Source organism: Trametes versicolor (assembly GCF_000271585.1).
Source record: "Trametes versicolor FP-101664 SS1 unplaced genomic scaffold TRAVEscaffold_6, whole genome shotgun sequence".
Classification (NCBI taxonomy): domain Eukaryota; kingdom Fungi; phylum Basidiomycota; class Agaricomycetes; order Polyporales; family Polyporaceae; genus Trametes; species Trametes versicolor.
In genome coordinates this window covers 2,679,569-2,705,530 of record NW_007360326.1, presented here as the reverse complement: position 1 = coordinate 2,705,530, position 25,962 = coordinate 2,679,569, and the positions used below count along the sequence as shown (strand labels likewise).

At 56.1% G+C, this 25,962-nt stretch overlaps 9 protein-coding genes across 9 annotated transcripts; 5 read left to right on the top strand and 4 right to left on the bottom strand.

Moving 5' to 3' along the window:
* Positions 1-111: 111 nt before the first annotated feature.
* Positions 112-3,476, top strand: TRAVEDRAFT_20793 (uncharacterized protein; the record flags this gene model as incomplete). The annotated part of the gene is made up of 9 exons (XM_008039951.1): positions 112-936; positions 989-1,365; positions 1,419-1,556; positions 1,603-1,709; positions 1,762-1,896; positions 1,947-2,079; positions 2,209-3,198; positions 3,251-3,384; positions 3,424-3,476. 9 exons carry the CDS (start codon positions 112-114, stop codon positions 3,474-3,476), a joined length of 2,892 nt encoding a protein of 963 aa, XP_008038142.1.
* A 291-nt stretch (positions 3,477-3,767) lies between these two features.
* TRAVEDRAFT_20792 (uncharacterized protein) lies at positions 3,768-5,834 on the bottom strand (the record flags this gene model as incomplete). Its single annotated transcript, XM_008039950.1, has 6 exons — positions 3,768-4,100; positions 4,154-4,255; positions 4,813-4,985; positions 5,213-5,350; positions 5,384-5,597; positions 5,655-5,834. The coding sequence occupies 6 exons, from the start codon at positions 5,832-5,834 to the stop codon at positions 3,768-3,770; spliced, it is 1,140 nt and encodes a 379-aa protein (XP_008038141.1).
* A 519-nt stretch (positions 5,835-6,353) lies between these two features.
* On the bottom strand, positions 6,354-7,302 carry TRAVEDRAFT_48104 (uncharacterized protein; the record flags this gene model as incomplete). The annotated part of the gene is made up of 4 exons (XM_008040272.1): positions 6,354-6,697; positions 6,752-6,785; positions 6,840-7,139; positions 7,189-7,302. 4 exons carry the CDS (start codon positions 7,300-7,302, stop codon positions 6,354-6,356), a joined length of 792 nt encoding a protein of 263 aa, XP_008038463.1.
* Positions 7,303-8,464: 1,162 nt separating this feature from the next.
* Positions 8,465-9,267, top strand: TRAVEDRAFT_48103 (uncharacterized protein; the record flags this gene model as incomplete). Its single annotated transcript, XM_008040271.1, has 4 exons — positions 8,465-8,575; positions 8,632-8,863; positions 8,922-9,027; positions 9,081-9,267. The coding sequence occupies 4 exons, from the start codon at positions 8,465-8,467 to the stop codon at positions 9,265-9,267; spliced, it is 636 nt and encodes a 211-aa protein (XP_008038462.1).
* Positions 9,268-9,587: 320 nt separating this feature from the next.
* TRAVEDRAFT_123953 (uncharacterized protein) lies at positions 9,588-10,375 on the bottom strand (the record flags this gene model as incomplete). The annotated part of the gene is made up of 3 exons (XM_008040814.1): positions 9,588-9,847; positions 9,909-10,101; positions 10,217-10,375. Coding segments are annotated over 3 exons (612 nt in total), but the record flags the coding sequence as incomplete, so codon positions are not given.
* Positions 10,376-13,968: 3,593 nt separating this feature from the next.
* Positions 13,969-15,248, top strand: TRAVEDRAFT_20790 (uncharacterized protein; the record flags this gene model as incomplete). Its single annotated transcript, XM_008039949.1, has 3 exons — positions 13,969-14,094; positions 14,127-14,453; positions 14,664-15,248. 3 exons carry the CDS (start codon positions 13,969-13,971, stop codon positions 15,246-15,248), a joined length of 1,038 nt encoding a protein of 345 aa, XP_008038140.1.
* Positions 15,249-15,603: 355 nt separating this feature from the next.
* On the bottom strand, positions 15,604-16,736 carry TRAVEDRAFT_48100 (uncharacterized protein; the record flags this gene model as incomplete). The annotated part of the gene is made up of 7 exons (XM_008040270.1): positions 15,604-15,634; positions 15,684-15,812; positions 15,863-16,161; positions 16,211-16,264; positions 16,318-16,461; positions 16,586-16,653; positions 16,709-16,736. The coding sequence occupies 7 exons, from the start codon at positions 16,734-16,736 to the stop codon at positions 15,604-15,606; spliced, it is 753 nt and encodes a 250-aa protein (XP_008038461.1).
* Positions 16,737-17,448: 712 nt separating this feature from the next.
* On the top strand, positions 17,449-17,703 carry TRAVEDRAFT_97538 (uncharacterized protein; the record flags this gene model as incomplete). Its single annotated transcript, XM_008040813.1, has 1 exon — positions 17,449-17,703. A coding segment is annotated over one exon (255 nt), but the record flags the coding sequence as incomplete, so codon positions are not given.
* A 4,852-nt stretch (positions 17,704-22,555) lies between these two features.
* Positions 22,556-22,996, top strand: TRAVEDRAFT_48099 (uncharacterized protein; the record flags this gene model as incomplete). The annotated part of the gene is made up of 1 exon (XM_008040269.1): positions 22,556-22,996. One exon carries the CDS (start codon positions 22,556-22,558, stop codon positions 22,994-22,996), a length of 441 nt encoding a protein of 146 aa, XP_008038460.1.
* Between the last annotated feature and the right edge of the window lie 2,966 nt (positions 22,997-25,962).

Sequence of the window (25,962 nt, the reverse complement as noted above, 5' to 3'; positions counted from 1 at the left end):
CGCGTCGGACGCGTGGCCCCGTGAAGTCCAATTCTGCCGCATACTTTGGTGCACTTCATTCACTTCTCCCAGTATGCCACCCTCCTCACATCTTACCGCACTACAGCTACCATGGCGAAGACTCCCCACCGTAACATCGTCTATTCCTCTGACTTGGAAGATAACCCGCCGCCGCCCGCACCGAAGTCCAAGAACAATAAGTCCCAGGCCCGTCCGCCATCCGACGATGAGGACGATGACAAGGATGTCGAGGTTGCTCCGTCCAAAGGCAAGCAACGTGCACGTGCGACCGAAGAAGTCACCACCCACGGAGCGGCACGCGCGCGCACTAAACCTCAGCGTGCAGCCACACCATCAGGCGACGAGCAGGAGGATGCCAACGAGCCACCGCCCGCGCATAAGACCTTCAAGAACAAGAATAAGGCGCGCGCTATCTCCGGTAATGACGATGACAAGTCTCAGCCCACCGCCAAGTCACTCACCAAGGGCAAACAACGCGCGCGCGCGCGATCCGACGACGAGGACGAAGACGCCGACGCCGAGGCATCACACACTACCAAGTCGACAGCCAAGGGCAAGAAACGCATACGCTCCCCCTCTGACGATGACGATGATGAGCCACCGCCGATGAGCGAGGCCTCCCAGAGCACTCACCACCGGCCGAAGGACGGCCGCGTCAAAGTCAAACGTCCTCACAAGCCGCACGCAAAGCGCCTCGACCTCCCCAACACCGGCGCAGCTATGCGCAAGCTTGGCGGTCGTTTTGAGTGGCGGAACACGGAGAATCGCCAAGCGGTGGAGTGGCTCACAAAGTTCCTGGACGAGATCGACAGCATCGACGATACAAAGATGCGACACACTCGCGAAAGGCAGATCGCCGCGCAGTGCCTCGAGGAGTTCTCATTTGCAGGCGAGACCGATGGAGACATGGAAACGGTAGATGAGGCTATCCCTTTGTCAAGCGACTCTAACTGATCAGCGATTGTAGCGCATCCATACCTTCTTCAAGAATCGTCTTCAGCAGCGTCACAAGGCTGCAAGAGAGGGCCAGCAACCCGAAACGCCCACAAATGAAACAGGCGTGAATGTCAAGCACGAGGAGACTGGCGTATCCAGCAAGATGGATCTTGCACCTCTCCTCAAGAGCCTGAAGGCGCGTGCACCTTCAGCGTCCAATCTTTGGGCGGCGGAGCATAAGGACCTCATTGAACGACGCCGCAAGGAGCTCGGGGGCAGCATCGGCGCGCGCCAGCAAGCAAAGGCGGAGCTGTTCCGCGCTCTCACCATGCAGGAACAAGCGCAATGGGCCGCCAAGGCTCAAGAGGCCAAAGACCAATGCCTCTCTAATCCTGACGCATACCTCGAGTACGTCTTTCCCTCCATTGTCCCCTTCAGTTCTAGGATTGACCTACTTCCAGGAATCAAGAAGGTTTTCCCAATCTCCTGGCGGAACATCTGCGTCGCTTCGTCGGTTTCGAGCCGAACCAAATCGGGGCTGCGGTGATGCATCTCAGGCTGGCTTACCGCAATGCGGCTGGCATCATCGAACGCGACCAGTACGTTTACCGGCACTTAAACTTGGTCAGATGCTGACGTCTACAGGTTTACGATACGCTTAGACGACGACATCACGCCCTTCAGCGACTTTGAGGGTGGTCCATCCGAAAGTGAAGTGGACAGGTGGACACGATATGTCGATATTGCACTACGTACGTTTCCTGCCTTCCTACAGCTAAACTGCCGCTAATCCCTGTATGACAGCACCAAACCCTAGCCGTCAAGACCCTCGGCTAGAGTACGACTCGAGTGGCCGGCCGCTTCTCCCGGAGTACGACGCCGCATGGAATATGGTGCAAGCTGCGGAAGTACTCGACGCGTGGTTCCGCGCCGTTTGGTGTGAGTGTATGACCGCTCAACTATCGATCGACTCACCTAATGTCCTGTAGCATATGTCAATCCTGATGGAGACGGGTCTTCACTGAACTGGGGCGCGCTACGCACGGTCTACATTCCGTCCATCTGGCGCGACGCGGGGATCAAAGAGCCGTCCTCCGTCCCCCTCCACTTACTCCCGGTGTTGTACGTGCGGCTTTACGAAGCGCAGGACATGTCCGAGGCCTTCAAGTGGCAGAAGCCGGCTGACGAGACAGTCGGCGCTCCACGCCAAGCCTCACGCGCCCCGACTGAAGCACTCACCACACCATGTAGGACGATGAAGACGGTCTTTGTATCGCCCTCCAAACGTACGCCTACCACGTCACGACTGGTGACACCTTTCTCGCCTGCCGAAGGGAGTACTCTCATGTGGCCTACGACATCGTCTACGCGACACTCGCGGGCACCTTCTGTTGCGCAAAGCACTGCACCCAGCCCCAACCACCAGCAGTCGAGGCCCCGGCCAGCCAGCCAATCTCAGACGACTGCGTCCCTCATGGAACGGCGTTTGGAAACCATCGCGGAAGCCGCAGAGGCGGGTGCGGCTAGTGGAGGACCGGGCTGGGTCGCCCTCCGTCTCTCTGCTGGGACGGATCGTAGTGCGGGAAGCTCTGTAGAGGGAACCGTTGAAGCCCTCATCGACGAACTCGAAGACGACGTTGAGGCAGCCGCAAGCCAAGGCGCGGCGGTTGAGGAGGGTGTCACAGTATCCGCAAGCCAGGGTGCGGCGGTTGAGGAGGATGTCACGCCATCCAGAAGCTACGGTCCGGCGGTAGTAGATGTGCCTCGGCAGGCCAATCATCAATGTTCCGAGTCTACTTCTCCCCCGCCTCCGAGATCCTCTCCTGCCTCGCCACCGAGGCCCGCCCTTCGCCGACTGTCAAGAGCACGACCTACCAGCCAGCCAGACAACAACACCGCCCTAAGCGATGGCCGTCCCACGCCAGACTCGTCCCGCAGGACCGTGGCGCGCGCTGCGAGGGTAGCGCCCGAGGACGAGGAGGCCTGTGACGAACCGCCGATGCCCACTCGCAGACAGTCGTTGAGGACTCACTCAGCCAGTGTCCCCGACGACAACGCAGAGAGTGGGGAAGACAGCCCGTCGGCGCCCGCATCGCCCCCGAAGGACGCATCCGAGGACGATGAGCCGGTGGCCAGCTCCTCTCCGCCGGCAGCCTCTTCTTCGCGCAACCAGTCATCCAAGGAGCAGCACACGAAACGCCGGCGCGCAAGCGCAGTCGATGAAGGCCCTTCTGCGAAACGGTAACGCTCTGCAGTGGTGCTTTGTAGTGCTATGACTGACAGTATTCTACAGTACGAGGAATCAACCTCCTCCCGAGGTAACGCCGCGCGAGACGCGTGGTGCACGCGCTGCAAGAGAGGCTGCGAGCAAGCCTACAACCCGAAAGCGCGCAGAGGGAAAGGCACCGGCACCGCGGAGGAAGGGTCGTAAGTGAGCATGACTGAACTGTGTACAAATGAATGTAGGATTATGCTGTTGCGTGTCTCGATGGCCCGGTGGTGTATTGGCTGATACGTAGGATTATCTTGCCCTGGATGTTCTGTCCCAGTAAATACTGTAGGATTATCTTAGTTGAACTGTACTAATCGACAAACTTGTGCTCTCTTGGCTGGAATGAGCCCCGTATGACACTCGCTCATCCGGATATAATTGTGATGAACCCAGATTAATTCTGACTGTGCTCAGAACACCCAGCCTTTGCATAATAGGATGAATGTCATTAATGGGCGGTTTAAGTGAGGATTTACATGAGTAGATGGCTATTTATTAAACCAACTAAAAACGACTTCACGTCTGTGGCAGCGGGGCTTCACGCGCGGATACGCGCAGAGACGCGGGTCGGCGCGGGGGCGGGTGGCGGAGGTGCAGCTTGCACGAGAGTGGCGGCAGGGGCAGTGAGCAGGGGATCCACTGGAGCAACAACCGCGGTGGCGACAGGTGCGGTAATCGAGCCGAGGACCGACGAAGGAGCCGTCGCGCGTTCCCAAGCCTTAATGAACTGTTGGTGGATCCACGGATAGTCGGGGGCGTGCTCGGTGGGCGGGTCACCCATTCCCGCTGCGAAGTCCGTGAAGTGGCAGTAGAGGGTGTCCGCGAGGTGGCGGACAGTGGCGGGGTGCTCGGTCAGGCGCACGAGCTCATCCTGGAACACGCGTTAGCAGCTGCGCCACGGTTGGGAAGGGGCACAGTACTCACCAGCCGCGCGAGGGCTTCGCGCGCCCTGGCCTCAACCTCCTCATTGGTAGCCTCCGACGAGATAGCAGTTTCGCACTCTACCTCAACCGCGGAGCGAAGTTGCTCCCGGCGTTGGTCATTTGACAACGTAGGCGGGAGGGAAGCAGATGACATGGTGGGAGAGGCTGGTCAGAGGGGCAGTGGGAGACGAAGAGAACGGTGGGCAGGAGAGAGAGAGAGGGAGAGGCGGCTCCTCGTAGCAGGCCACCCCGGAGTCCCAAGCACCCAAGAAGAAGCGCGATCAAAGGCGGGCGCAGGGTCGCGGAAGCAAACGACGGGTCGTGTACCGACCAGCTGGTTTCACGAAGCTTTGAAGCGACGGCCGGAAGCTGCCGAGGCCTTCCCTCCCCCCGGTCGGATCACCACCCAGAGATGGGGCAGGGGACACGTGTTATGGCTATGAGTGTGCTGCGATGTTTCCGTTCGTGAAAGGACGAGCAGGCGACGGCAATCTGACAACGCGAGTTCGGCGCGGTGGAGCGAGGCCACCAGCCGAGGCACCAAGATGGTGCAGTCGCGCAAAAAAAAAAACGGCGTGTCAGGGCGACGGAGGACGTCTCTCCTACCCTGTAGTCTCCGGGTCTTCCGCACCGAGGCGCCGTGGACGGTCCATGACATACCCAAAGGTGGCGGAGGGCGAGACCGGTACCTCGCACACGTTTCGGAGACCGCGAGAAGTCGCCAGTCCCGCACGAGGTCTCCGGCAGGAGCTCCTTCCGGATCTGCAGAGGGCACACAGCCACCGCCGCCGATCCTGCTTGGGCCTGCCGCTGCGGAAGAACACTCGCGGATTCTATAGGACGCGGCATGGATGGCACCTGTCAATTACACGGAGGGCTCGTCTGTATACGGCCTTATCCCCGGTACCACGTCCCCTACACTCTCCCTTCCTGCGGTCCGACATCCCCGTCGGTGGCAGAAAAGCGCAGAAGTGCGGAAGCTACAGGGGGACATTGTCTAGGTACGACCCTACGGGAAGGCTATCGAGTACACGTTCGCCGGAGGGCGGCGTTGACAAACCGGGGAGGCCGATGAACTCCTTGATACTGGCCTGCGCGGCGCGGGCCTCCTCGATAGCCTCCTGGCTTGCGGTGTGGATGTCCCGGAGTTCGCGGGCGCGGGTGAGAAGTGACTCCGCGGTTTGTAGCAGTGGTGTCACTCAGAAGATGCGGGAAGCTTGGGTGAGGGTACTTAGGAGGTCTACAAGGCGGCCACGACAGGCCTCGAGGCGAAGACGATTGATCTGGAGCTCGTGTTCCTCCGCGAACAGGAGGTTGTTGAGGATGAAGCCTCGATAGCGCAGTTGGAGGTCCACAATGACCAACTGGGCGCCGAAGGCATCATCGCCGCGGTTGCGGAAGACATCGAGTTTGGAGGAGTCTGGGGCTATTGCATGGGCACGGATCTGTGGGAAGCAGTCAGCGGTGGCAGACGCGGGCAGCACTAGGAGGGGGACGCGCACCCACGAGGCCTGAAAGCGAGTTAGGGCCTCCTCCCACCGCGCAGGCTCTTTGCAATCGGTATTGCGCAGGAACTCGAGTGCGAGCACCGCCGCTAGGACTTCGTGGATCGCGATCGCTTCCACGCGATAGCATAAACCAAGGGTTTTGCGCTCCAGGGAGGACAAGGCGAGGAAGGGCATGTCCCGCTGTTGAAGGGTTGCGGATGTTGGGATCAGCTGGATGCCGTCTGTCGCTCTCTTATAGTCCCCCCACTCCCCCACATGAGTGCGTAAGGATCAGCAATTAAGGCTGAGTGCGGCTCCGGCTCATTTCGCAGGTAGATCCGTCAAAACCCGGGCCCGCACCTGTGGGTCCGGCTCTCCCGGGTCTAGGTTACCCGTGCCGCCGGATTGTCGCAGCTCCAGGTGCCGTGCTATGATCTGCGACTATCCGTGGCACCATCCGGCGTGGATCAGGCACCCTTGTAGGACAACAGAGACGTGCAGATACATTGAGAAACAAATAATATAGAAGCAAACAGGAGATCAAGATACTGGAGTAGAACTGTGGACGAGTTACATGTCTGATAAAGGTAGCCGGTTGAACGGACTAGATCGCGGTGAGTTGAATCCCCGTAGGTACTAAGTAGCAAGTAAGTTGTGCAGTGCTACATTGAACATGAATGCATGATGCTGAGAGTCCGTGTCCTTACCCACTCGCTAGAACCCGTCCCGGTCCGAGTCTTCCGCATCACCGCAAGAGGAGCAGTCAACCGTCTCAAGAGACGGCATGTCAGAACCAGCCCCATCAGACTCAGCATCAGAGTCAGCGCCGCCAGCCCCGGGACCACGACGTGCCTGCTTTGGCGTCTTCGGAGCACTGGGGATGTTAGCGAGGTTGGATGCAGTGAGCGGTGTGGCTTTGGTGGCATCGGAAGCGGCGGCGAAAGCGGCGGGGTCCACAGCCGTGTGTATGTCATCGATGCCCGCGTGCTCGTGCTTGATGATTGTAAGGCGCTGCAGCTCATTGGCAAGGCCTTGTCCGGCACGCGCCAGGGTCTGTGCTACGGGCGGACGAAAGCATCAAGAGGGCTCAAGGGGGCTCTGCGTGGGGAGACCGGAGAGATCCAGGTCATTGGTGTCGAATACGGACTGCCAGTGTCTCGTGTAAGCGACGTGATGTTGACAAAAGCATAATTGACATACCTTGGGGAAGTTCACATGCAACCACCCGACAAACTCGGCGAGCTCGTTGTCAGCACGTTCAAATGGGTGCAGTTCCGACACAGTCTTGATCAGGCGATCAGCAAACAGGTCGAACTCGGCCTCACCAAGGCCGTGTCGACCGAGCGCAAATGCGCAGTACATCAATACAATGTCGAGCAGCAGCTCGAATTGCGCCTGCGACCCCTCGCACTGCGACGTGAGCGGACCGTGGACGATCTCGATCCACCGGTAGACACGATCCTTCGTGACGCTGCTCAGATCGTCCGTCGTGAGCATTATCTGGCGGTTGTAGTCAGCATAAATACCGCAAATGCAGCGGTATACTTACCGTTAGAGCATACGTGACCCCGTAGATGAGCAGGGCGACGGCGGGCATGACTTCATCGTTCCGCAGGCGAACGTATGACGTGTCGGGGCGGAGGTATATGTCGGCACAATCCATGGTCGTCGTAGGGGCAGGGGTAAGGCGGGTGGGGTGTCGAGGTTGCCGGTGCAGTGGGAGTCGTTGAACGGCGAGTCCTTGTCGGGGGATGTGTTGTGCTTCTTGTCCGAGCGAGCTGGCCAGTTTATATACCAGCAGGGAGACAAAATATCGACCCGGGTGAGCCGGAGCCTTGCTGGAGGACGTTGCAGAGCAAGCTTGCTGACTCTCGGGGGAGGTACTGCATGCGCGCGTGTTGGAGTCGTTTGACCCTGATGCCAATGAGCCCCGCACGCCTGTGCAATGTGTTGGCCTCCGAGATAGCACATGATCCGCAGCAGAATGATACGTACCTAGTAGAAGTTTCGTTTGCACGTCGGCCGCCGTTTTCTGTGGTGTAGCGCGAGTGAGGATGACATGCGTAAAGCACAAAGATCAGGCATGCATCATGGGCGCCTAGATCATAGCGTCAGGAACCTGTGGTGTTGACTAGGATGGGGACGCACCACAAGATGCTCTCCCATGCCCGAGCGCGTGAACGAGGCTTGGACGAGTGGAGAGCAGGCATAGTGGACGGTGCAAAGAAGGCAATGGTCTGTGCATGGCGCGCGCTCGCCGGTGCCCTTCTCCATGGGGAAAGGCCTGTCACTACAGCCGCTGTGGTTTAGCTACTACCCTCGCTCTCACCCCAGCTCTTCCTCCTGCCACGTCGAACCCGTTATCAAGACCTTCCCGACACTCAACACCCTCTGTGGCTTGTTTGGTGAGGATTTCGGCCCGCTATCAGCCTCGCAATGCACTTGGCACTTACTCAGGATTGCCTTCAGCTGCCTCCACCGAACACCATATGACAAGAGTGCACGCATGCACCACAAACACACTGAGCAGATAGGGCCCCGTGAACAGTGAGGTCTCACTTGCATGCATTTCTTGCGAGGCTCGTTACTGATGAGACCCTCAGGGTGACTTGTTCAACGCGTGCGCAGGGGAGGCACGAGTTGCTTCCCCTCGTCGTTATCGAACACGATTCAGGGCACCGGTCTTGGCGCAACGGCTCTGGCTCGACGTGCCCGGCTTCAGGATGGCCGATGTCCGAAATGCGGCAGCTCACTGGACGTCCATGGACAGACGTTAAAAGCTGAGCAAAAGAAGGTCAGTCTCTAGTCTCCCTCCTGCACTGTCCATGCTCACCGCGCCGTCGTTCCTAGCACTCGACATGTCGCAGAGCCAGTCGGGGAAACGCCGTTGCGAGACGGTCTCCTCTGGCGTGGACCACTCCTCGTTACCCAACTCTGTGCCGCCCTTGTCATCGCCTGCATCTACCGCCGCCACTGCTCCGTCCCGCGCCAGAGACCGTCCACGCATTTCAGACGTCGCCAGCCCCCCAAGAAGAAGCACCGGGATGCCAACGTCTCTAATGTCGAGCCCGACATGAGCGGCGGCGAAGATGCAACTGACGGCGGTATACAGGCTGTCGCCTCGGTCGCACGACGCGCTTGTCGCACTCGCATTCTGTCCGCCGAGGAGAAGCGTCAGCGCTTCAAGGAGAAGTACAAGGGTATGACTCCGGAGCAGATACTCGGTCAGTACCCGTCCGTTCCTGTCGCCCGAAGCATCTGCTAACACATCCGTCCTCGCAGCGACTGTGTCTGAGGGGTGGCGATCAAGTGTCTACCAGCACTACCGCGCCCCGCAGATCATTCCTGGCCCAAACGGCACATCAATCTATCGATTCATCTGCAAGAAGTACGTCGTTATTTGGCGACATTTAACATCAATTTACTGATTTACTATACTAGGTACCCTTCAAAGCACGTCGACCGTGCCGACTCGGAGGATTCGACCGGGAATCTTCGCAAACACGCCGACTGTTGTGATCCCAATGAGACCCCCGAATCGGATCTGCTCTCTATCTATGCTCTAAGGCTGAACATGGATCTACCTGTGGATTATCCGGACTCGAACCTACGGGTAATTCACAATTGACAAGACCAACCCAGACCTGGACGGATCTCACCCGCAGAACGACCCGAACCCGCAGACCCGAACCCGAAACCCACAGGTAGAGCTGCGGATAACCCGGAGCTGGACTTAGCAGAAAATGTACACCACTTATCAGACAAAACTTCTCAAAAGTTACGACAAAATAGCGTGAATGACACCTCATCCACAACTAAGATAAGCAGAACAGCAAGGATATATTAAATCTTCTAGGACAGTAAGAGCTAGCACAAAAACAACGAGAGGGAACACATTAATGAAGAGGACAGGAGGGCGCATGTGGCATGGTATACAAGGAGACTACATTAGTCCAGTTCAATGACGTCGGCAGCGCCAGCCTTGGCGCCATTTGCGGCAGGCTGAGCGACATCCGCAGCACGCTTCTTACCGGCGCTGCGCTCACGGATGACCTCGATGAGGTCGGCCTCTGGCAGGAGGTCTGCGATCCGTGCCCACGAGCCCAGGACAGTGTTCGCACGGACGGACTCATCCGCAAGTGAATGGCGGAGGCGGGACACCGTGAGGCGGCCGCGTGAGAACGCCCGCTCGGCATCTGTCGAGGTGGCTGGAAGAATGGAAACGTGTCAGTACTGTGCTGCGGGAATACAGCCAGTGTGCCAACGTACCGGGAGCGGACAAGAAGTCAATCGCCATCTGAGCGAGGGCATGCTGGCCGCTGGACTCAGACGTCGATTTGAGGACCAGATCCCAGTACTTGAGGGGATCGGTAACGGTCTCGGATGGGGGCTCCTCCAGGTAGGTCTTCAGGGCGTCAGTGCACTGCGCAGCCTTCGCAGCGCCACCGATAGCGGCAAAATGCTTCCGGGTGTTCTACATAGTAAATGAGTTAGGACGGCGTGTAAGTATCAGCGGTGTGCAGTAGACGTACCGCAGACGCCGCAGCACTACATCTACCGGGGCCAGATAGAGACACCGGTGCAGGCGCGGCGGGGATCTCGGCGGCGGCGGGAGCTTCCTTGGGCTTGTAGTTGCTCGCCCATTCTTCCTCGATGATCGCCCGGGCCTCCGCTATCCACTCGTCAGGCCATGACTGGTCCTTGAAGTATTGGGTCTTGTACCGGGGGTGGAGCACTACAGGGATTGATGAGCATGCAGTAATACGAATGATCTATGATCACTTACTCATCGCGATGCGGTACACGATGGTAGTGTCCGTCAGCGTGTAGTACTTGTCGAGGATCGCGCGGCCGCGTTTGGCCGCACCGCGCACGGCCGGGTGCAGAGTCTCGTCGGCGATGAACTCGTCGACGTGTTCCGTCAGAATGTCCATGAACGGAATCACCTCGTGCACGAGGCCACGGCTGCTGTGCGAGATTTCGTTCGTCGAGTACACAAACGGCTTCGAATATGAAGGTTTGGTCAGCATCGCAGTTCGCACTGAAGGACCGGAGTACTCACATCAAGCAGACGGTGGAGCTGGTCGAGGAGAGTCCAGTCGTCCTCGGTGAGAATGAAACGCCACAGGCGCACACCGCGGGGCTTGTTGAATTGCGCCATATCACAGAGGTCAGAGACCACCTCTTGAAGCTCTAGGGCCCTCTCAATCACGGCAGCGACCATATTCCAGCGCGTCGCCACGGAGCGCACAAGAACCTCGCTGTGGATGTCCGGCGTGTCGTGTGTAAGTGTCGCGAGCGCGGCGCGCACTGCGGGGCTATTCCAAACTTTCTTCGAAAGCTTGGTTACCTGTAACAATGATTAGTGCGACGCCGCAATACAGAGAATATGTGACTTGCCTTCTCGACGGCGAGGCGCCCCTCTTTGATGTCCTGAGGGGTTAACGCGAGGTCGACATTGTTGTTGGCCATTTCTTCGAGCACAGCATCATCAGCGTCCTCGCGTGCTTGATCTGCCTCTTGCTCGGCTTCGAGGTCATTCTCGTCAACGTCCTCCGGGTCGTCGAGAGCGGCAAGGTCCACATCATCATTGCCGTCGGCTTGGACACCGGCGTCGCCCTTTGTTTTGGGCTTGCGCATAAACATCGACATGATCGCCTGCACGGAAGATCATCAGTATCAATCTTCGGCGCAAAGAGAGCTGATTACCTTCACGACGAGGTTGAGGACATGTCCAAAACACTGGACCCGGGTCTTCGGCCCCCGCAGCTCCTTCACCAAGCTATGCATCTCCTTCAGCATCGTAGTATTGTTGTCGGCGTTGTCGACGGTGACGGCAAGGACCTGGCGCAGGACGGTGTCAATACCTTTACGAGATACAACAAACATAGCCGGGGAGGCGGACGTACCTTCTTCTGAATCCCATACTCCGTGAGGCACTCGACAAGCTTCTCGTCGAGATACTTCCCCGTGTGGCCGTTGGTCAGCCTATCAAAGTAGATCAAGTCAACTTGGGGTGCGGGGCTGGGTATCGAGCTTGCTCACCGGATGAATTCGAGAATGATGTGCTCGATCGCCCCATCGCGGTGCCAGTGCGCGGTGACACCCAAGAAAGATATGACATTCGGCGATGTCCAACCGTCGACGCAGATGTGAATCTTGCCGGGCAAACTCTGGAAGAAGCGTATCGGTCAGCACAAGATCAAGCAAGTGATGTGCGACTACTCACTGAAAGAAACGCGATGACGCGGATCTTGCCATCGAGCGTGATTAGCTGGACGTTGCGCGATATGGTGATGCGCGACGGGAGGTCGACCTTCGCGTAAAGCATACACATGAGCTCTTGAAACTCTGGGTCTTCCACGATGGTGAATGGGCGATGCCGGCGCGCGCACCACATAACGAGCAGGTACCGCACACGCGCCGGGCTGTACGCGGTGCCGCGAGCGTACGCGGTGATCATCTCGACTTCGGGCGTGTTGTCCGGCTCGCAGAGGGTGCGGTGGCGGGTCAGATTGCCTGTCGACTCTTCGTAGTCGACGCGGTCGATGCGCTTGGACGGGTTCCTAGATATGTAAGTTAGAAGGATGAATATAACATGGTTGAGGCGACATACTTTTTGCACACAAAGCGATGTATGATGATGCCGTGTGGACCGTGTACGATCTTGGGCTCTTCGAAGTGCTTGTAGACGTCAGAGCGCCATTTCTTCTTGAGCTGGGCTAGTGCAGTGTCAGCCCGTAGTGAAGTCGACAACAAAAACAAATTGCTCACCGAGAATCTGCTCTGGGGTCATACCAGGCCGCTTCGCAAGGAAGACGGCTCGCTTTGCGGACGGCTTTGTGACGGCCTTGTCCTGGCTCGCAGCATGCACACGCTCAGCGACAGCAGCGACTGGCCCATCTGCGTCAGCTCCAGCTGCGCCGTCTGCACCTGACGCGTCGGCGGCCGAGGAGGACTGCGCTGAGGATACGGATGCGGAAGACGCGGCACCTGCAAGGTTTCCCTTGCGGCGCTTGCCAGCGGACTGGGACTGCGAGTGAGCGGGCCCGGCCGGCACGGCCTCGCTTGCGTCTTCTGTGACGGTGGACGCGGTGCTATCACGGCGGCGCTTTTGGCTATGGTTGGCGGACATGGCTGTAGGTGAGCGAGAAGGCGTGGATGAGAAGTGAGACGGCGATGGAATGGGGAGGCAAGTACTTACTTTTCAAGGTTGAGGCCGACTCGCCTTTATAGCGTCCTGGCGTGCCTCTTGAGTCTCTAAGTCCTCACAAGGCGACTGGGACTTCACCATTTGGTTGCCCGACCCGTCAGCGTGCCATCGCACGGTCGTCTTGTGGAGCTCCAAATATGCCCGCCGTTGCTAAGTGAAATGCGTTGGGGTGTGCCTTCAACGCATTCGGCCGACAGGTCGTCCATATGGCCTGCTTACAAGAATGGTTAGTGGCCACCACTGACTTCCGACTGGAGGAGCACAACTTACCTCGAGGCCGCAGGCCGGTCAGCGCATCGCTTGGCGGGTCGAACCCGTGGATGTGGAAGAGATCGAGTTGCGAGGGGCAATGTGAAGAGCAGGACGAAACAAAAGCAGTATATTTGAAGCGCACCGAGTGGAAGGTTTGTCGATCGGCGGTGCATGTGGTGAGACGACGGAGGAGAGATACGTGGCCGCCTCGTACGAGCAGGAGTCAGCCTGGCGTCTGCACGCCAAGTTGGTAGGTTCAATGCCCAAACCTGGCCTCCTATGCGCCCACAAACCGCATTCGGCAAGCGCGTGCACATGGCCTCGCTCACACCTCTCTCTGCAACCGCATCCCTCACATACTGCTCTGTCTACCGTCGTACTCGCACCCTGCGCCCACCCTGTGCCCGCAATATTCTTGATAGCTTCACCCTTGCGTACCTCAAACTCGCCCAATTTCCATCTACAACCTGCGACACAGATCGAAATCTCGTAGCGCTCATACCAACGATCTGGAATGCGACGACGACGAGCAGCATGGTTCCTCTCCGGTACGTTCAAATGATCGACCATGTTCAGCACCCGAACTGTTTCCTGCTTGACCCGAACGGCAGATTTGGCGACTCGGATGCACGGGTCCCGGGAGTAGCGACAGAGAGGCACATTGCGCAAGTGGATGTCACACAAGACTCGCATCGGCCGAAGGCACCTTACCAGTCAACTTGTGGGGTCAAGCGGCAGTCCAGTCGCTGGGTCAGGCGGTCAAGACGAGCTCGCGCGCGCGGTATAAGAACTCTCGCGACATTGAAGGTAAGCTATCACAGCGCCCCCTCCTTTTCCGCGTCGACCACCACTCGTATCCACACCATGGCATACACAGAAGCTCGTATCACCCTCGAAGTGGATGTCTGGACGAGTTCAGACCAGGCGAAGTGCGAGTATGGCCTGATGCTGACGGTCTACGGCTATGAAAGCAGCGAGGCACCCTTTTCTGTGAGTCATTCCTTGATCGCGCACCCGCCCAGTCCACTAACGTGCAGGCTGCCGCTCAGTTCAACCTCCCGATGTTCGACTTCGGCTACATCGTCGTGCGACTGTGCGACCAGTGGCTGAAGCTCGTGCGTGAGACTCTGCTTGCCAAGGACCTCGTCAGCGAGGAGCAAGCTGGCCTGCTCCTCGACCTCTTTCTGTCCTACCGTGCCATCGCCGCGCGTGTGCCCGGCGTCGACGACGACCTCCTTCCGGAGCTCCTCCATGAGCTCATCCTCGGAGCTATCCCCATGACTCGTGGAGATAGTGCAGACGAAGTGCTCGCCGCCGCAGTGCTGCGTATGCACGATCTCCTGCCCGCGGTATGTTCATCTACTTGTCATATGTCGGTAGGTTTGAGGAAGTGGCCTCTGGGAGAAAATCCCGCGAGGCGCTCAATCTCAAGCCATGCAGCAACGCAGCCTTCCCATTGCACACCCCAACCTCCGTCGCCAAGCAGATACTGCACAACCCTGCGAGAGTTGTCAGGGCAGTCGAGTAGCTGAAGCAGAGGCAGGGGAGCAGCTGTCAAGGGGGAGGTGGCAGCGAGGGCGGCCGTCAAGGCAGAGGTGGAGGCAGCGGACGAGGACAAGCCGGCAAGGGCCATCGTTGAGGCGGCGAGGGCAGTTGTCGAGGCAGCGAGGGCAGTCGTTGAGGCAGAAATGGTGGAGGCGGCGGACGAGGTAGGGATGGCCAATGAACTGGGGATGGCCAAAGAGGCAAGGGTGACCGACGAGGTGCAGGAGGCCTATGACAGAGGAACGGCAGACGAGGCGGGGGTGACCATCACAGCAGATGCTTCAACGGGCTTGACAGCTGTGCCACGCAGTGGGATAGATGTAGGAGAAGCCTGCGGTGAAGAATCGGGCGTGGGGGTGGGCTCCAACAGATGCGAGGTGCCAGGATTGGCAGGAGCATTCTTGCTCGTGCTCGTATTGTCGGACAGGGTTGCACTTCGCGACGGACCGGGGTCTGCAGTGTTAGCTTGGAACGGGTTGGGACTGGTTGAAGATGGCAGCGGCACGTCCGTAGACGAGAACATGGCCCGAAGGGGACTTGGCGTCGGAGTGGCCCCAGGAGTCAGTGCTCGTGCGGCGACAGCACGAGCCGCAGCATGAAAAAGAGGCAACAGCTTATGGCGAGGTGTTCTAGTGCTAGCGGGGGCAGGGGTAGAAGCAGGAGCTGGAGAGGGGTTACCGGTTGGAGCGGGGGTGCCGCTGCGACTGGAAGCAGCTGAGAGCGCGGGAGGGGTGCCGTTGTCTTTTCCGCTTGAAGAGTCGGCGCCGCCTGGAGAGGCCAAGGAAGTGCTGGGCAGCGCACGGGCCCAACAAATGTCCTCTGCTGCAAGCAACGGGTAAGCCCAAGCATTGTACGAGTAAATGCACACGTACGAAAACAGGCATGTGCAAATCGTATCATCGACTTTGACATCGCGGTGTAGCCAGCCTGGTCGTAATTAGGCCATAACCTGGATTATAGTTCTGTGGACTTGCCTGAGTGTATGCTGTGTGGTGTCAGGGCAGAATGGCATAGATCAGAGTGCAATAGCTTACCCGTGAAGCTCTATGGCACCACCGTTGCGCCCGACAGGACTAGTGAGTAGGATTGAGATGTTCATGCCAACACAGCCCAAGAGGTAATCAGCAAACGGCCCAAGCCACTTCCCTGCAGTGTCGAGCTCTCTATGTACCCATAAGCAGCCAATACAGATGATGAGAACGCCCGCACGTACCTGTCAAAATCCTCCGGCATGCAAGGCGCAGCGGCAGACATTGAGGACAGGTTGGAGAAAGCCTCCGTATCAGCCACATATTCAGCCTCCTGCCTTTGCACCATCTCAGCCTGAAACTCCGGGCTCTCCTCCTCCAGAAAACACTTCACAGTTTGATTGAGCACATGGACTCGCTGCGGGAGAGGCGAGTTGGTGGCCTTCGCCTTTGCGCAAAGCTCCTTGAACTTGTGGTCAACCACAGCTTTGATTAGGGTGTCGTAGTAGCTCATAGTACTGATAGGGAGGGACACGCCGGGGTGCTTTTGCCTGCGCAGTGAAGTTGCAGAGGACTTTCTCGACGGTGTCCACCTTCTTGGTAGTCAACGTCTTCTGTCCGTGGTACTGGAACCACCATTGAATCTTCTGTGGCGGCTCAGTCAGTAAACAGCGTGCCATATGACCAAAATGCTACGTACATCACACGCAGAGTAGTAGAGGTCGTGGCAGCAAGCTGCCTCCTTTAGCAACAGCCTGGTGTGACTACGGACCTTGTCCAGGTCGTTCTCCAACGGGTCTTCGTTGGCATCAGAAAGATCTGTCTCGATTGGAAGGTCCCAGCCCTATTTCTTGAAGAAGAGCAGAGTGACATTGTTGTAGAATGTGGAGGGGTCGTTTAGGTCCTCGGCAACCTTCCAGGCATTCAAACGGCTGGCTAAGAAGCGATACTTCGTGCCTGTCGCCTACCGTGGGGTTGGTGCCTTCTTCCTTGACTTTCTTTGCCTTCCGCTTACGAGGTTGAGCGACGCCGGAGCCTGCCCTACCCATCAGAACCTGAGAGAACTTGGACGAAGGGGGGACAAGATGCACGGATGACGAGGGGGAGGGTTGGTGACATGATGATCATAAGGCTTACCGCTGGGTGTCGTGCATGAGAACACCGCTTTCCATATATGGAAATCATCGCTACCGCTGCACTCCCCTGACTGGCCTCATTTGTCATTTCGGCCATTCACATAGTCTCGCTTGGAGGATGACTCTCACATCTGACAAAAACCGTCTTCGCAGCCAACCGTGTACTGTTTGCTTGCTACTTGCATCTGTCCAGCATTCCAAAAAAGCCCAACGAACACTCTATATAAACTGCCCCCTGGACCTCAACTGTGCCCAAGCCTCCTTCTCCTCTTTCCTCCACCATCTATACTAGGCTGCACCCACCTCCACACTTGATACTTGCACTGCTTCTTGCTATGTCCGCACACCGCGTCGTCGACATCCACGACGATGACACTGACAACGATGACAATGTGATGTCGCTTGACGACAGCGTGCACGCGCGCGACAACGGAAGGGTGCGGGAACGCGAGGCACGGTACGACATAATGTGTACTGTAATTGCTGTCGCAGAGATACCTGTGGTGGGACGTGTCGCGCGGCGACATGTCGTGTGCAGCAACTTCATTGCCTACTATCTCAGGCAAAATTGTAACATGTGGTGCAGGCAAAACAAGGGAAATTATATCCAGTCCACAAGGACGCCTCCTTGGAGAATCACTATCTACTGGACCATCATTGCAGCCCAGGCAGAAGCAGACAATGGCTTCATTAAAGCCATGCGGTCGGGTTACAAAGATGACCCAACATTCCGCAAAGTACTGGAACAGCCGACTCAACATCGTGCATTTACCACGCGCAGTGGGTTGATCTATAGCCAAAACAGACTAAGTGAGGAGGTATTGTGCATACCCTGCATGCTACATCAACAACAAGCCATTATTGAGCTCGTAAAAGACCGAGCACATACAGCGCTTGGTCACTTGGGACCCCAGTGCACGTCGGAATACGTACGAAGATGGTTTTGGTGGCCTGCGCTGCGCAAGGACATTGACAAGTTTTGTACGACTTGTGGTGTATGTAATACGATCAAAATTAGTACGCATATGCCATATGGATTTCTGCATAGCATGCCGATTCCATTGGCTCCATGGTCCTCTTTGGCCATGGATTTCTTTGGGCCGTTTCCAGTGTTGAACGGGTATGACTACATATGGGTAGTCGTATGTAGACTTACGTCAATGGTACATCTGATACCTATTCGTACTACAGATAGTGCCGCGGATTTGGAACTAATATATTTCCGAGAAGTAGTCCATCTTCATGAACTACCCGAGTCCATTGTGTCGGACAGGGACTCAAAGTTCACTTCCAAATTCTGGAAGGATTTGCATCACCTAATGGGTGTGAAGCTACTTATGTCCACCTCGTTCCACCCTCAAACGGATGGACTCAGTGAGTGAAGCATCTGCTCGGTAACTCAAATACTTCGAGCAAATGTGTCGCCCGATCAACTAGATTGGTATGAGAAACTACCAATCGCCCAGTTTGCAATAACCTTGGCAGTGAGCTCAACTACGGGCTTTGCACCGTTTGAACTCAACTACGGATATATTCTGCGGTCCATGAGTGGCATAAGCACTTATTCGCCATTCAAGGGAGTGCAGGAATTTGCACTTTGGGCCAAGGCCTACCTTGAAATGGCTCATGACTATGAGAGCACGGTGTCAGGCTGGGCTGTAAGCGAAGCGGAGAGGCCTCAGTACGCATGCTCGAGTGAGAGCAAAGACTAGTATTAGTATGTACCTGTAAGCGAAGCAGAGAGGCTAGGTACATAGTAAGCAAATGTAACACAGTAATGAATGGATGGCGAGCTCACCCTCAGTACGTGTGCTTGAGTGAGAGCAAAGACTGAGGGGGCGCATTGCGCAGCGGCGGGTATAAGTGAGTGAGTGAGCGAGCGGTAAGGTATGGCGCGTGTGCCAAGGCGGCACACGGTGTGCGATAATGAACGAAAAAGGAACACGTAGCACTAAATATGGGAGGTATCATACTGGAGAAACAGGCGGGAATCTAGCGGTACCGTATCATATGGGGGAACAATACATGCGCGGGCTAGGTGCGCACCTCAACACCGACCTGCCACTCCTCGTGATTGAGGGCAGTGGTGGTCGCGCTCGGGATTGTGCTCCAACAATGACACCATCATAGAGGCAAGGGTTCGGCAAATGTACCATGCCAACAAACATAGGCAGGTTGAACCCGAATTTGAAGTTGGGGACAAAGTATACTTGTCGACTAAGAACTTGTCAACACCCAAAGGACAAGCACGCAAGCTCGTTCCCAAGTACATTGGCCCGTATGCCATTGTGGAGAGCTTGCCCGAGACGTCCAATTACGTCTTGGACTTACCTGCGGAGCTAAAGAACCGCAGGATTCATCCTTGATTCTACATCTTGTTATTAGGACATTACGAACCCAACGACGATGCGATATTTCCACATCGCAAAGCCAAGTCCTATTACGACTGCGGCAACAAAGAATCTACCAAGTGGCTGGTAGATGAGATAGTGGGCCATGAGTGGAAGGGCAACAAGTGTCAATTCCACATAATGTGGACACTAGGAGATCACACCTGGGAACCGTATGAGCACTGTAAGGAGCTTGTAGCACTAGACGACTACTGTTGTCTAATGGGAGTATTGTTGTGGTGTGTGTTGCCACGAAAGACTTAGGCCATATTGTGCCCAAGCACCAGAGCCTAGCATGGCTCTGGTAGAGTGTGCACGTGACCGCAAAGAGGTCAAGCACCGAGACGTGTTGCGTGAGATTTCAGCCACCAACGTGATTGAAACTCCGCTGGTGTTTAAATATGCGAAGACGTCGCAGGGTCATAACCGACTCTGCCAAGTCACCACCACCACCGATACACGCAACCTCAAGCATGAATGGTGGCAGCAACAGCAACAGCAACAGCACCAACACGCCCATGGACACGGACGCACAGGGGTCACAGCTGTTAAGACGACACCTTCGAGGGTTGTGGTAATGTCCAGGTGCAAGGGCCTAGCAGGCAGGAGAGGAAACTCGAGTTCAAGGGTGAAGGTGATAGATAACTAGGTTGAGCTGAGGAACATCCTCAGCTCTCCAGGGGTCCTAATATACATAGAAGCCATGCAGGACTGGTGCATGCTAGGGGAGGCAAGCCTGCTACCTACGGGACCGTAACAATGAGGTGCTGCCTCATGGTGTCCATACCATAGCTGTACCGTATCTGTCGGATTTTGGTTTTGAGCGAGCGAGCGCCTGCTCGCCGGCGCTTGCCGAAGCGTTCAGTATCGTACGCGCGACCCGTTTTGTACGCCATCCGTTTGCCTTCGTACCACGACGCTACCGTATGGGACAAACGGAATACTAGTCTTTTCTTACTCCTGCCGACGTTTTCTCGATTGCTCCAACACAAACGGATCCTAGCCAGTCTAGCCGGCTAGTAAAATATAGGGCTACGAGGTCGAGCTGCGAAGATTGAACTCCCTCGCCGCTGTCGTCACGAGTCGACCTGCCGCCGTTCTCTCAAGATGGACCGCCGATGACGATCGTCGTAATTAAAGCCGCCTGACGAGGTGCACCAGGGCAAGGCCGCCGCACGCTGAGGAGACTCTCGACGATGAGTACTCCGATTATTTTCTATTCCCTTCGAGACGTGCCACCCCGAGTCGAGATCCGAGATGATCCCCGATGAAGACTTGCCGATGAAGATGACCCCTTTGCCAAAGAAGAAGACGATGATGACGATGATGAAGACGAGGACGACGACTTGCCCGGTGGAGCCGAAGCGAACCGGCGATGAAGCTGATTGCAACCCCGTGCCCGTATTTCCCCCCACCACCTCGAAGTTGATGGCGCCACGCACTCACCCCACGCGCCCTCTCTGCAACGAGAGCTGCTCGATGTTGATGCTACGTGCTCACCCCGCACGCCTCTCGATAGCGAGACCCGCCCCATCCCCGACCTGTCCCTGCCGCTTCCGGAGACGAGCAGCCGCTTGCTGAGATGGAGATGAAGACGACGCCCTCCCCCTTTGTGTCTCGATGATGACGCATGTTCCCTGCTGAAGAAGATGAAGAAGATTTCCCCCTCCCTGCCAACTCAATGACCGAGTTCTCTCCCTCTGTGTCTCGACGATGACACATGGATTCCTGCCGAAGAAGACACCGCCTACCCCGCCTATCCCGCTGATCGCCGAGTCAAAGTGCACGTCACTCAAACTGTTTGCACAGATTATTGGTCGCCGAGCATGGATGAGCTCGTGGAGGTGTCTGATCCTGCTGCCGAAGAAGCCCGCTGACGACGATGGAGTTTTTTTGAAGGGTGTTTTTACTTTGTGGGGGTGCGAGATGTTTTTTTCTTGTTTCCTTTGTTTATTTTCTGAGCTGCTCGCGAGGCGCACGCTCGTGGGGGTGTGTCGGATTTTGGTTTCGAGCGAGCGAGCTCCTGCTCGCCGGCGCTTGCCGAAGCGTTCAGTATTGTACGCGCGACCCGTTTTGTACGCCATCTGTTTGCCTTCGTACCATGACGCTACCGTACGGGACAAACGGAATACTAGTCTTTTCTTACTCCTGCCGACGTTTTCTCGATTGCTCCAACAGTATCTACGTGTAGTCCATCCACATCAGTAACATGAGGCGTAGGTGAGGCATAGGTGAGGTATGATCAAAGTCCATGTCCGAGACACCCGGACTGTTGTAACAGCAGCAAGCAGCTCCTGTGGCGTCAGGATCGCAATTCCCGATGGTCACACCCCCACAAGCATCAACCAGCTACGCCCCGCCCAGCGTAGCCCAACAACAGTACCTGGTGGTGTACCCACAGGTGTTTCCTTTATGTTACATCCCGTGTGACAGCTACTCTGATTTTTGGGACTTCATTCCAACTTCCGGGACTTGCACCCTTTTCCGGGACGTATCTTATTTCCGGGACTTGGTACTGTACTTCCGAACTCCCAGAGCTCCGGCCGTACCTCTGGTCCTTCAACTTCTGAACTCCCGAACCTCCATTTGTATTTCATACGTCTCATATTGTGTCATTCTCTTTTTGTTAGCGCCATAACAATACTTTTATTGTCTTCTGCTCCGGAACACCATTTCCGTACTTCCTTATTGTCTTGGCTAGACAATAAGCTTACGTACTACTTATATTGGGCTGGAATACCATAGTTACTCAGTTTGAATATCTCATTTACCATATTCTCTTCCATCCTGTTTGTTACCTCCCATACCTCCCCTTCGCTACCTTCAATCCAACTACTTGTCAACCTCCAAACCTCCAAACCTCCGCACTTCCGAACCTCCGAAATTAAGGGCAAACGGAACAAGTCCCAGGGTGTTGCTAATAACCTCGCCGAAGTCCTCCCGCTGAGTTGTTGTTCGTTAACCTCTGAACCTACGTACCCCCGGAATTTGTACTACTGCATTTTCGGGTTTTTGAACCTCCGCATTTTCGGACCTTTGGACTTCTGCTCAGCACACTCCTAACACTTCAACAAGGTATGCCTTCGGGCTGCCTCAGCAGCAGCAGCAACAGCAGATGGTGCCCCAGGTAACAAGCATGCCACACATGGGCATGCAGTTTGGACCTCTGGCAGGGATCCCGTTCATGTCATTCTCAACAATGACATGGGCCCCCATTGCCGACCAGCAGACACTGGTCGCGCATGGGAGCAACTGCCTGTTGTGTGTGGAGTTCCTCCACCACTATGCAGCAGGGGCTTCCGAGCAGTTGTTCCGGGTCACGCAAACGCGCGTCCAGACCGAGCTATAAGGCCGGTTCTGGGCGCACTTCAAGCAACACACTTGCTCGGAGGGGGGAAGGGACCGCGAGTGTATGGCGGAACTCGAGACCCATCTGCAGACATTGCAAATGGAGCACAACTCAGAGCAGGAGCGGTTGCGTTGCTACCGAGAAGAACATGACAAGGCCCACCTCATCCAAGACAGGCTGGAGCAGGAGCGCAACAAGGCTTGCCAGCAGCTCGAGGAGGAGCAGCAGCAAAGGCAGGCCACGTTGACGACAGCAACATTGTCAACAAGGCTCACCATGCCTCCCAACCAGAGCACGTCGCACTGTCGCCGCGATCCGAGGGAGGAAAGCCCTCGGAGGCATATGGCTGGGCCCTCCATGTCTTTTGCGATGCCCTACCCCACTCAGTTGAATATGGCTGGGTCATCCAACCCCTACCCGTCCACCGCGCACAGGTCGTCTATCGAGCACCCAATGGTTGACTTTGAGAACACCTCGAGTGACGAGGAGGTGGACAAGCGCTGATTACAGCGACTAGCTGAGCGTCAACAATACCACGAGGTGCGTCACAACCCCGGCACGTCGGTGGGGCCAGGACAAGGTGTGCCCTTCTCGATGAGCTCATCCACAGCTCAGTCAACTTGTGTGGCTCCAGGATGGCCACACCCTCTCATGGCATTGCCCATGGACGGCAACCCACGGCAGGTGGGGCACTACTACAACTTACAGCCCCACAAGGCCTATGGAAGACGTCCAGGACACGGCAGACACTGCATCTGTTGGGTCCCATGCTCTGTCCCCGGTGCCCCAGTCGTCTGCTGGGTCCAGTCGTGCCAGCTCCCCCACCTGCATCCACTCCCCCACATCCGCCTAAACAGACCCTCAGCTGAGGTCCGTTTGCATTCATTCTCGTCCCGTGCATCTGTCATGTGCAACTACTACTACCATATGATGGTAGGACTGCTCTGATTTGCAGTCTAGTTTCAATTTGCATCCTCACGCGACCATATTACGTTCAAACATATGGTATGACTGCCCCTACTGGCAGTCCTTAAACAGTGAAAAAACCCTGCCACCGTATTGCGTTACAATACGGTATTACTGCTCCAAGTTGCAGTCATTCCCTCTCCTTCACAATGTCCCACTGGTGTTGTATATACTCCACAAAACTACATGGGTGCGACCATCTCGCACCAACAAAATTCAGATGGTAGTGCTGCTACAATTTGCAGTCAAACATTGTACATAAAATGGTTTGTGGTTCAGTATCATCGAGGAGCCCCAATTGGCTCCTCCATCACCCTTGTATTATAACAAAGGGGTCGCGTACGCACCACGTGCAACCTTGTATATTTTGGTGCTAGCACTGCTACAATTTGCAGGTGTTCACCACCAACCTTGTATCATACACAAACACAACCTGTATGTTGTGTCTAGAGGGGGAGAGTGTAATGACCCAGTACGAGGTCATTACACGCACGTACATCCGCTGACCCAGCGTCATAAGCGCTGGGCAAAGATAAGACAAAACATGTATTAGATAGATGTGTACAGCGTGCGGGTATTTGGAGCCCGCGCGCCTGGTGCGGGCAGCCTTTCTAAACTGCCCCACCATCCTCCAAGTATGCCGAGCTTCAATAGAGCCCGGACCAGAGTATTTGAAGGATAGGGGCGACAGATTGTGCCCCTACAACGTGAGTTTTACACTTGAGTAGCCCAAGAGATATAAGCTCCCAGAGGTTTGGAATAGCTATGTGAGAGTGGCCAGCACCAGAGCAGACTATCAGTACCACTTACATATAGGATTCTCAATCTCAGCCTCTACGGGTGGAATTGAAGTCTGATAAAACCAACGTACCTGAGTTGATTTAAAGCAGATAATTCTAGACGAGTGTTCTGGACCACATAGGTGTAGTACAGGTGGTGCAGTTAAGAGGGAAAGTGACGGAAGGCACGAAGGGAGCCTCAGTGTCGATGAGGGGGAAAGGGAAAGGAGGACAGAGGCCACAAGAAATGTTCCACCAAAGGTCATGCATCCGACCTCGGTGCATCACATAATGTGGCGAGGGAGTCCCATCTGACGTGACAGGATGCATGAATGCACGATGCCCTGCAGCGTGAGCATCGGTGCATACACAAAAGTAGAATCATAGGGCAAGTCGGTATTCGAGGTTGTACTGCCGATGGTCCTTGACTTCAGATTTATTCCACAGGAGCTCACACGCCCATGCTACTCAAAACTCACACAGAAAAGCATATTCTGCATATCATTGTAAACCTTCCCCTGACGTGACGGGGTGTTCATTCGTATATATGGCATAGCCGGGCAAAGGTATGCAAACCCCCGCCGCGCAGGGCCAAGGTTTGCATACTGCCAACCTGCCTTTTTGGGATATGCACATGTGGCCCGGTGCTACATAATCATGCAGAGTTTGTGCACTTTCGCTGATGTTCCCTGGATCGCCCTGCCACCGACCATATACGCAGTGACTAGGCTCATGAATGCAAGGGACCCATGCCAGCCGCCCAGCTAAATGGGTGTGGGGGCGGGTGCGGTTTCGCAGAAGCCAGCCCTGCACAAAGACATGAAGAGAGTCTGTGTTACGTGTACGGATCTTCACAACCACGTACACCTGCGGCCGGGTCGAACTGCATAACAGCATTCCTGCGTTCTAAATCCGACCTAGAAGCGACCCGTAGGCAGTGGCAGGGGTAGGGGTAAAGCATAGGGGTACACGCAGATTGACCCGCAGGTAAGGGGTACAGGTACCAAAAATAGCGACCCTCCATATACCCCTACCCGTGACAGAGGTTGAGGTATCCCTGTAGGGGTAACCCCTATATATACAAGGGCAAACACTTCAGCTCTGATCTGGATTGCACTGCCACACTCTACCAGTCTCCAGCGATGCGAGGGAGCATCGAGGCTACCATAAAAGGACATTCAGCCACCCACCGGCATGCTCCAGAATCGCAGGCCTACTGGGCAATAGACACACTAGCGTGAAGATGTAACTCCGCAATTGATTTTGTGCCACACAACTGTACAGTTCCAGCACTCAGAGAGGTACATGTCCAGCATGCAGCTTGCCATGCTATAGATCAAACCTCCTCTTCCACTCAATCACACTCGCAAGCTTCATATCAGGTTCTGTGTTCCATCTACACCTTTATCAAAGTCATGCTATGTGCTAACCCATCACAGACGTGGGATGTAGGTCAGGCAAACGTGTCAACCCGCCATCGGCGAAGGTCAAGGAGAAGACGAAGCCGTCGGGCGGGGGAATCTCAGAAGAAGTTGCTCAAAAAACAGGCCTGCCAAAGACAAGAAGACCAACGGCAGCACCGCCGGCGACAAGACTGATGACGACGGGAGCTCAGACAACAACGAGCGTCCTGCAAAGAGAACCGCACCGCTTCCAGACGACCATTGAGGAGATCGAGGATGTGGATGCACACGCCGGCAAGAACAAAGCAGCCCCGAGGGCAGG